The sequence below is a fragment of the Brassica oleracea genome, chromosome C4, assembly GCF_000695525.1.
Source record: "Brassica oleracea var. oleracea cultivar TO1000 chromosome C4, BOL, whole genome shotgun sequence".
Classification (NCBI taxonomy): domain Eukaryota; kingdom Viridiplantae; phylum Streptophyta; class Magnoliopsida; order Brassicales; family Brassicaceae; genus Brassica; species Brassica oleracea.
The window spans coordinates 52,084,168-52,094,988 of NC_027751.1; the positions used below are offsets into that span (position 1 = coordinate 52,084,168).

A 10,821-nucleotide genomic window follows, 5' to 3' on the forward strand; every position below is an offset into this window, starting at 1 on the left:
CCTCGGCTGCGACCAAGATGGTCTCGTGGTTGAAATCCACGGCCACGTGGTTGAAATCCACGGTTACGACCTTGCCATCTACCACGGCCTCTCATGCGACCATGGTATGACTCTCTTGGAGTCTCATCCTTTGGCTCTACGGCCGCATGTGCCTCAGGCAATGCTTTAGCACCAGGAGGCCTTAGCTCACTGTTCATCATGAGCAACTCATTGTTTTGCTCAGCTAGCAACAAACAAGAGATTAAGGCAGCATAAGTGGAGAAACCCTTCTCTCGGTACTGTTGCTGAAGCACAACATTGCTGGTGTGGAATGTGGAGAATGTTTTCTCCAACATATCAACATCAGTAATAGTCTCACCACAAAGTTTCAACTTTGAGACTATTTTGAACAAAGCCGAGTTATACTCTTCCACAGACTTATAGTCTTGGATTCTCAGGTTTCTCCAATCATAAAGGGCTTTTGGCAATATCACAGTTTTCTGATGATTAAACCTGGTTTTCAACTCTGTCCAAAGTTCCAGAGGATTCTCAATTGTGAGATACTGGTCATTGAGACCTTCAGCAAGGTGATGGCGAATGACAACAAGTGCCTTGTAATTATCCTTGTCTGATGGCTCAGTGCCTTCAGTGATAGTATCACCAAGGTTTCTGGACCTTAAGAGGAATTTGGTATCAAGCTCCCATTGGTGGTAATTATCTCCGGAGAGATTGAGGAAAGCATATTCAAGGTTGTTGATTTTCGACATCTTTTTCACCACAAGAATCTGAGCGGACCACCGTGAGAGAGAGGCTGAGAGTTGGCCGGAATTTGAGAGAGAGAGGAGTTTTCCGGCGGAGAGAGAGAGGTGGCCTGGTGGAGAGGAGGCTGAGCGCCGATGGAGCAAAGGCTGAGCACCGGAGGAGCTGGCCGGAAAGGGGAACGTCGGCTGAGAGAGATTTCTCAGGTGGAGAGCACAATCGTGCTGATAACGTGTTAGAAATATGAGAGAAGTGTTGCTGTGAAAGTTGTGTCTTTCTCATTAGCTCTCACTATCAATATATAGTGGAGGTTCACAAGGGTTTACAACAAGGAGAGAATCTCGCATTTAATACATATTGACCACATTCATTACAAAGATATAGACTTGGTCAAAGCTCATAAATGCTCCGGCTGAATGAGTCTTCATCTTGACTAGTCTTGGACGGATGTAGACGGACCGGAGACGGGTGTAGACGGACCGGATAGTCGGGTCAGATGTAAACCTCCTTGATGGTTAATGGCAATCCACATATCTATATCATGGATTTATAACAAGCTGAATAATTTTAATTTTATTCCCAACGACTAACTGTTAATTACAGAAAATGAAGCGGAGAATCAAATAAAAACGATTGGTGTAGGCGTGTAGCTAATACTAATCAAGTAATTAAAGCAGAAATTAAAAGTTAAAGATAAGAGAGAAAGGAATGTGGGGGTGGGTAAAGGCCATAGCCATGTGCCTTCATGTGGTGGTTGGCCCATTAGTGGCCCCACTCTACCACTTCTTAACCTCCTTCTTTAGCTAATCTCTATTATTTAATTTAAAATTATTACTATTCATTTAGTTAGACTCCAGATACTTATTACCTGATAAACTAAAAATATTTCTCCTATGATATAGATGTATAATTTGAAACCTTATGGAAAAACTTTGGGACTTATTAAGGGAATTAATTAATTTTGAAGTAATTTTAGAGAGTGATATATGATAATTAGTGATAAAACAAAATAATTAATGGCGTGTAAAATACGTCCGGCGGAAAAGCGTTAGGGAGAGAGTGATTAACACAAAAGAGATGGGACTAATGCTAAATTATAGCCTTAACCAAACACAAATTGTATTCCTCAAGTCTCTCTTCTCCTCTCTGGCTCTCTCTTTTTTGTTTGAGTTGTTTTCTAAAATTTGTTTATTATATAGTGTACATATAATCTAATGCTGGTGTCATCTTTGGTCAAACCAATTAAATTATCTCAAATACTACTAACAAGAGAAGATGTATTTATAAACTCGTGTCGCTGATCTTGCATGGTGAATATTTTTATATCTTTGATCACGTTTTATCTTTGTTGATGCGAGCGGCTTTTACGTCTTTCGATCCCCCCCCCCCCGTTTTGTTTTCAACTGTAGTACTTCATATTTTTATCAACAAAAACTGTGTTACTTCGGATCAAACTTCAAACTCGGATCAAATAAAACTCTTACATCGGTTGTTTCGCCAGCGATGGATTGTGCTGAATCTTGTTTGTAAGAGATCGGGCAAGTGATATAACTCAAAACTAATGGAGTTTTTTTTTGTTGGGTTTTGCTGTTAATTCTTTTGCAATAAAAATGGGCTTAGGCTTTTACTAAAAAGAAAAAAGAGCTTAGATGGTTCCCAGAATCATTGCATACGTATCATCATTAATTAATGTTAACATGAATGAATACATATTAGATAAGATATATATAGCTTACCTAATATTTATCATAATCGTCTCTATTAGCTGTTCACGTTAATTAATCCATAAGCATTCGTCGCTAAAATTAACATTTTATCAAAACAAACAAACATAAAAATGAGGGTGGAATTTTGTTCCATAACCTGATGCCTGCTCCTAATTGCTCCTTTTCCGATTCTACAAAGCTACGAGCCAAAAGGGTTTAATTATTTTGCGTCTACGTAAACATCATCTGTTTTAAAAAAAAAGTTGAAATACTAACATTTATGTTATGTATTTCAAATTGGTAAAATATAGCCAAGTTCTGTTAATATATTGGCATCACTCTTTTTCCTTGAAACCAAAACATTGTTTTCCACTAAAATGCCCATTTAATTTATTTCTGAAAGACTTAACCCTGCATATATTATACTTATCGAAATACATATTTTTCTATGTAAACTTCATTACTTCAGTTTTAAACTCTAACTTAAAATGATTTAACACATCTAATTATCTTGTAAGCTCAAAATGGTTTAGCTCAAAATGGTTTCTCTTTTGGAAAAGTAATAAAAGATTATGAATACAAGGAAGTTAAATGGAAATAAAAGACATCTAACTATCCACCAGTAAACATTTTAATAGTACAAGATAATTAGAGAACTACCACTTTATTACTTAAACTTCACATTCTCATATTTTCATGCAATTACATTTGACGAGTCATTTATAAAGCTCCTAAATTCAATCTATTAAAGCTAATAGCACATCTAATTCTCTTCATCTCTTCATATAAGGTTTTCTTTACAATTTTTGTCATATTTAGAACATGAAATAATAAACATCTTAAAAACTTTACATATGGTTGAACTTTATAGTGAATTTGATAGGTGTGTCTTGTGATATAAAAACCATAATTGTAAAAGAAATGTTAAATATAAGACCATGATAACCCGGGGTTCTTAGAGTGGGATTCTTAGCGGAAGTTAAAAAACCGTTTCTTAACTTTTAACTAAAAAAGTTAAGAACCGGTTCTTAAAATCCTTAGTTAAGAACCGATTCTTAACTTTTTTAGTTAAAAGTTAAGAAACAATTTATTAACTTCTTCTAACAACCTCATCCTAAAAACCCCGGGTTAATCACGCTCTAAGGTACACTAAATAGTAGTATTTTTTTCCTCTCTCTCTCCCCTCTTTCTCTCTCCACTATTTATTAACCCTAATATTGTGTCATTCTCAAAAAGGTTTTATAAAGGTTCTCAACTCAAGTTCTTTCTTTTCTTAAAGAACCCAAACAATGGGCTCTGGAAACAACCCCATATACACAGGCGTCCCTGAAAAGGACGTTTTTGCCCTCCACTTCCTCCAAACCCTCTCAAACCTCCGAACCCAAATCCCTTTCAGTTCTCCTGACAAAACAAAGGATCGTGTCAAGAAGATCAAGAAGGCCGCGTACGTGTCCATGGCCAGAGCAGCCGGGGGGACTAACCGGCTGTGGAGTAGAAGCCTCTTACACCAAGCCGCTAAAAGAAACAACAAGAACGTAAGACTTTCTAGGAGGAGGAAGAGGGTGACGTGGCCGAGGAGAAACCGGAGAGATCCAGTAGAGGAGCCCGCGGCGGAGAGGCTGAGGAATCTTGTTCCCGGAGGCGGAGCAATGGAGACTTCAAAGCTGATGGAGGAGACGGCTCATTATATCAAGTGCCTTAGCATGCAGGTCAAGGTCATGCAGTGTCTTGTTGATGGCTTGTCTCCGAAATGATCATCATCAATAATCATAATCATCATCAATGATGCATATAACGATATACGATACACATAGTATTGGAATGGGGTGATCACATACGTGTAAGATAGGGTATATGAATATAAAATGTGTGGATATGTATTAGTCAATAAGTTACAAAAGATTTTTTTTTTAATTTTTGATAATAGGGGATTTTATATTTATCATTCTATGGCTGTTTAAGTTGGTATTGCTTTTGTATATTAAAAAAAAACGTTATAAACATTAGGGTTTGGGAACTTGCAGTTGAAGCTATATATTCACTATTTTCTTTTTCTTTATGAGAATGATGTTTCTATGGCTGGATTATATATTTTACTTCTAATTTACAAAATAAACTATAGTTTCATTATAAATTTATAACTATCATAAAATCTACATTATAATTTGTATATATAGCGCTTATACTAATACACATGTTAATGTTACAGAACTGATATTATACCCCTTTTTTATAACGCACAGACTACAGTATTCATGCCGAATTGAAATCAAATTACAACACAATCACATAATTTAACGAAAAGACTACTAAACTACGTAACTCCGATTTTGTTTTCTTTCTAATTAAGCGATCGCAACTTTACGTGGGAACTGGATTATCCACGTGTCATATACTTATTATACTATTATGAAGTTGGTCATACATATGTTTCATACGATTGGCCTACTTTATCAATAATGAAACACACGTGCATGTACATAGACCGGTCAACTCCACATAAATGATCATGCATCTAAAATCAAGAGAAGATTATATATATGGACTCTGTACAACATGTCATGAGTCTTATGCCACAGGCAGAGGATCCTCTGGCGTGTGAGACTCTGATTCTTCGATACCGTAGTTCCATAGCTCTTTAAGCTCTCCTCTCACCAACCCCTTAATGACAGCCAAACCTAGAGAGAAACAACACATCAGGTTTTGTTAACGGACAGGAACAGATGGTAGAAGAGAAACTCAAGCTTCCGGTATTTTACCAAGTGTGCAGGGAACAATGTAGAGAAGCGCAGGCTGGCCATGTCCGTCCATTAGATACAGACCTAAACATGTCAGTAACAGACCTACACAACAGAAAGTAAGAAGCCGTCTTGAACAAGAAATCAATATATATTACTTGTCTAAAAAGAAACAAATGCTTCAGCTATGTTTGAAGAGTGAAACTTACCTACTCCATAGCCAATAGTCAACCAAAGAAAGTACCCACTTGACACTACCCTCTTCTTGAACTTGTCATATCTAAAACCAAAGAGAAGAGCAATTTAAAATAAGCTCTGGAGATTTTTTAAGGTTCCAAGTTTGTTGTTTAAAGCTCTGAGAAGTGGTATACCTGGAAGCAAAGCAAATGAGCATACCAGGGACGCAAAGGTCCCCAAAACCAATCATGTGATAGCCACCCCAAGGATCGAAAAACCGAGGAATCCTGAGCAACATGGGCATAGACTCCCCGCTGCTCCTGTCTCCTTGAGCAACCTACAAAAGAAGTGATCTAAAAAGTAAGGATCTCAACCAGCTAAAATTGACATGGTTTGCGATTTAGAAACTCACCACAATCAACCGACATCCATGACACTGTCCCAATCAAAGGGAGCTTCACAGTTTTCCGACCAAGATGTTTCCACTTTCTGTAGGCGGATCACAACATAATATCCAATTAAGAGATGTTAAAAAGTTTAATATTTAAGAATTAACTGAGAATACCTCAATAAAACTGCCATAATGATCTTATGCATATCCTGAAAACAAACATACATTCAAATCTCAAATATTCTACACACTAGTCTAGTTTCAAAACCACAGGACTGTTACCTGCATGCCAACAATGCAGAAGAAGATGATGAGCACCAATACTAACCATGATGACATGAAGTAGAAAAGCAGCAGCAGAAAAACGGACGCTGTTACTATAAAGAACACAGCACCTGTGACACTTATATAAAGGATCTCCTTCTCCTGGAGAACAAAAATTAAGTTCTAAATCAATCTTCCTAGCCTCTCGTTTAGTATAGCTACCATACCAATGGTGAATACCAAACAAGATGGTTAACCTTTGATGATATGCTGTAAGATTCATCAGCTTGGTCAGGATCTGTGAGCTCAGACCACAGAGATCCAACGACAACGGTTCCAACAGCCATGAGCAACAGCAACCCTGCCGCACAGCAGGACGAGTTGGTGCGTACAACAGAAGCTCAACTACAAAAACAATAAACGTTTTTTAGAATATCAACAACAACTAAATAAAGCCTATTTAACGAACTACACACACTCACCACTCTTGTGTTCTACCATAGACTTGTAGAGAGCATACCCGCTTGACTTAGAGATCATTAACACAGGTATAGTCACGTTCAAAGAGACGTCTTTCTCCACACACCCCATCTCATCAATATCTAACCAAAAAAAAAAAAAAGAGTAAATCAGACAACAGTCACAACACAAAGCTTCTATCTTTACACAAACCCATTTTGAAAAAAGTTCAAAAAACAAACCTTCTTTGTCATTAATGACCAACAGAGCAGAAGCGCCAGCTGCTTCAGCGTGTTTTGCCTTCTCAGTGAACTCACAGTTCCCACGGAAGGACAATGCAATGCGTCCATCTAACTGGAAACAAACATTCAGTAACCTGTGCAAAGTCATAAACTTTAAGAGAGAGAAAGAAGAGAGAGACTGACCCTTGAAGAGAGAATGTAACATGAGTCCGAAGGATCTACAAGAGAAGCGTGAAGTTTACGGCTTTGACGAGCTTTAGAAGGTAAGGAAGCTCCGAACTGAGCAGTTAAGCCGGTAAAGTAGGAACCAGTTTAAGACCTTCACCTGTAAGTGGAAGGTTTGAGGATGAGTAAATGGGAAGGAAGAGAGTGTGAAGAGAATCATGAAAATGGAATTTTACCGTTTGAAACTTATTGGAGCAGCCATGAGGAGAGGAATCTTCGGAAGCTGCAACGGAGAAACAGAGGAGGAGGAGAAGCAGTACTACGGGAGAGCATCGGTGAAACGACGACATGATTACATGAAGCAAGCGAGGGGAGTGTGAGACGGTGAGAGAGATGAAGTGTTGTGGTTAGATTAATCTTTTTATAGATTAATGGACGGTCGAGGAATTTTGGATTAAGGTTAATTCTAATAGTTGTTTTTAGTTGGTAATTATAATAGTTATTTAATTCATAACAAAATTACAAAATGCGATAGATTCGTTTTATATTTCTCGAATTAATTAAGCTAATTAACATTGACTCACTCGAGTCAACAATTACTATATGTCTCGATAGGAAAATCAATTTTAATATCACTTATATTTTAATATTAATTAATTAATTAATTTTAACTCTATATTTTATTATAAATTTCTATTAAAAATGTATAATTTTAAATACTCTAAGATGACACTAAAACATGTTTTTGTTTAAAGAATAAAGAAAATTTTTAAAATACATTTTAATCTTTTAAAATCTTTATAATTTAAATATATTTTTGGTTTTGTGAGCTAATAGTTTGTTTTTTTTTTGAAAAAATGTTAAATTTATTCAAATCAATTTTTTTTTACCACATGTGTGCTTCTGTTTTTGTTTTTATAAAGATCTAATCTGTGTAATGAAAAAACCTTTTAAGAAATAAAGAAGATTGGCTCACCTTTTCTTTTTACGCGGTTTCGGTTTCTCAACACACACAATCAAACAACGAGCTTCTACATTGTTTCTGTCCGCTTATTTAAAAGTTTGCGAGTTTTATAAGCCTTGGCGTTATTTATACGTTCTATCAATGTGAACATGTTTAATTAGTAGGATCTTTCATATTTTGGAGTTTCAAACTCATAACATGGTCTCTCTTCAAATTTTGTTTTTGACCGATATATACCTGATCTTTTATCTCTTTTGTTTGAAGTTTTTTTTTTTTCTGAACTTCTCATTGGTAATTCTTTTAAGCTAATTTGTTTGAACCACAATAATCATAAGCATGTTTAATCACTCTTCAGATTTCTTCAATTATAATGTACAATAGAGATGTTTTACCCAGTCTTTTTTTGGATATAGTATTTTACAAATATAAAACAGGCATTGTATTATTGTGTTTAAATTTACGTGCACAATATTCTTCTTTTTTTTGTGCAAAAACACAATATTCTTCAGTCATGGTTTCATTGTTTGGGCCCGTTTAATGAAATAAAAACAAATAATGAAAGAAACGCCGTGTTATTTATTAGAGATTAAATATCTCTGGTTTATTCTGGTTTAGATCGGTTACTAGTGATCTCCCGTGCTTCGCACCGGGACGTTCGATATGGAATCAAGATATATTCAACATTCAAAAATTAAAATTATTGGATATATGAAAAATCAGAAAAACATATCTCTTCCATAAATTGCAAATAAAATATTAACATATTTTGTAGCTAATTGAAGTCGGTATTTCTTGTAATCTTTTCGTTCTTTTTATTTCAAAGTTTTTGCTTAAGAAAAAATCTACAAAATTTAATAACATTATATAAGAAAAATAAAAAGTGTATATTGATCCGAAAGTAAACATGTATAATATTTCTATAAGATTATCACATATTTTTTTGCTGCATAAAACATATTTTGTAAAAAGGAAAACCTACTTGATGTTTGTTTTGATCTAGAAAGTAAATATGAATTATTTTTTAAAAGTGTTTAGTGTCATGTGCCAAAAATTTAGAAACGTACATTAATGCTGGTAGAGATGATTTACAACAATAGCGAGTCAAACCTCTTCTACAATAACTGAGTAACAGTTTAAAAATCTTGTGATCAACGAAGTTGTGACAGAGAGAAATATAAGGAATTTTTTAATTTTAATTTTTATTTTATATCTTATTATATAAAGCTTGGTTGTTCAAAGTTGTTAATTAACATGATTGCGACATATGTCAATTAATTTATTAAGATTGTGACATGTGTCCAAAATATGTTACAATTCTCTTTTATTAGGATTTAAAAAGATTTAGAAAAAGAAAATTATTATTACATTTTTTTGGACACTAGAAAAAGAAAATTATTACAAAAATATAGTTTATTATTCTTTTTAGCAGTTAAGAAAATAAAAATTACTATTACATAGCCTTTTACAATTATATTTGTATGGCTCTTTTTATAATATTTTAAAAATATTTGATAGTAAATTTAATTTTTGAAAATTTTATAAACAAAGAATAATTGTAAAAATCTATTTGAAAGTATTTTTTCTTTTTAAAATATTTTGCATATTTTCATCTTTAAAGATACCAAAGAAAGATATTATAAGATAAAATATTAATTTAAAAAACAAATTCAAATAAAAACGAATTATAAAAACCTACAAGTACAAGAAATTATTTAATAAAAATCAAATAGAAAAACTAACTATAAAATAAGTGATATTCCTTTTTTTAAAACCTAAGTAAAAAAAAAGTAAAAGTACTCTTATTATTTTCATATAAATAATTAACTTTTCTTTTTAACCGATAAATGTATGCTACAAAAATATAAACCAAAATAAATATTATTTTCACATCTATATTTAGGTTTAAAGTTCTCATATTATTTTCACAAAAAATAGTATTGACGATAAAAATATTATCTGAGTATTTTCTTTTAATTTCTCTAAACAACTCAATTTTTTTATCATCCTTTTTACATCTTATGACGCTAACACAAGTTTTTATTATTATTATGTTTTTATCGTACATAAGTATGCGTAAATATGAGAAATATATGTTTGTATGTATAAGACATAATATAATTAACTAAAAATAATTTTTTTTATTGAAAATATATTAGTTGTATAAAATTCTTAAAAAAAAAGAACAAATTATAGTTAGAATTTTCCTTTTTAAAAAAAATCAAAGTAACTTATTTCTTATAAATAACTAACTTTTCTTTTTAATAGAAAATTTTGTGTTAAAAAATTATAAACCAAAAATAGCTTCAAATATTTTACCTGATATGATTGTGACATTTGTACAAAAAAAAATTGTGTATGTATGAATAAAATTCTATCATTATGTGAAAATAATTTTTTTTTCCTAAAATCCTAAATAAAAGAAATTTGAAAAATAAAATTTTCCTCTTTTAATTTTAACCAAATAAGATTTTTTTTCCTTTTAAATCCTGACCAAATAGAATTGTAAAAGTAATTTTTACTTTTTAAATTTAATGATAAATATGATACTGAAATATCTAATTAAAAATATTAGTGATATTTAGAAAACGAATTTTGAAAATAATATGATACTGAAAATATTTAATTTAAAATATTAGTGAAATTGAGAAAACGAATTTTGAAAATAGCAACTTTTAAAAATAGTTAATATTTGCTGGAAATAATTATTTGATTGTATTTTTATTTTCTAAATCCTAGAAAAAAATAATTATAAAAGATTATGTAGTTTTAATTTTCTTTTCTAACACCCTAAAACTGTAAAAAATATATTTGATAGTTCTTTTCTTTTAAAAAGAAAATTCTAAACAAAAGAGATTTGTATCATATTTTTTAATTCCTAACCATAAGAGAATTGTAAGAAGTTATTTGATAGTATAGAAAATTTAATGATAAACATGATACTAAAAATTATTTAATTAAAAATGAAGTGTAAAAATAG

At 32.5% G+C, this 10,821-nt stretch overlaps 2 protein-coding genes and 1 pseudogene across 2 annotated transcripts in view; 1 reads left to right on the plus strand and 2 right to left on the minus strand.

The window, feature by feature from the left end:
* LOC106339204 overlaps nt 1–746 on the minus strand; it is a 3,989-nt gene extending 3,243 nt beyond the window's left edge. Inside the window, exon 1 of the mRNA XM_013778000.1 lies at nt 141–746. Coding sequence (XP_013633454.1) covers nt 141–746 — 606 coding nt within the window. The remainder of the gene's footprint in view (nt 1–140) is intronic.
* Nucleotides 747–3,679: 2,933 nt separating this feature from the next.
* LOC106340781 (transcription factor IBH1-like) lies at nt 3,680–4,450 on the plus strand. The gene has a single exon (XM_013779625.1). The coding sequence runs from the start codon at nt 3,734–3,736 to the stop codon at nt 4,196–4,198; it is 465 nt and encodes a 154-aa protein (XP_013635079.1). The 5' UTR covers nt 3,680–3,733; the 3' UTR covers nt 4,199–4,450.
* Nucleotides 4,451–4,818: 368 nt separating this feature from the next.
* Nucleotides 4,819–7,230, minus strand: LOC106339205 (annotated as a pseudogene).
* Nucleotides 7,231–10,821: the final 3,591 nt, after the last annotated feature.

Excerpts from the sequence above, each read along its gene's own strand:
- LOC106340781 (XM_013779625.1), top strand. The coding sequence starts at position 3,734 with ATGGGCTCTGGAAACAACCCCATATACACAGGCGTCCCTGAAAAGGAC.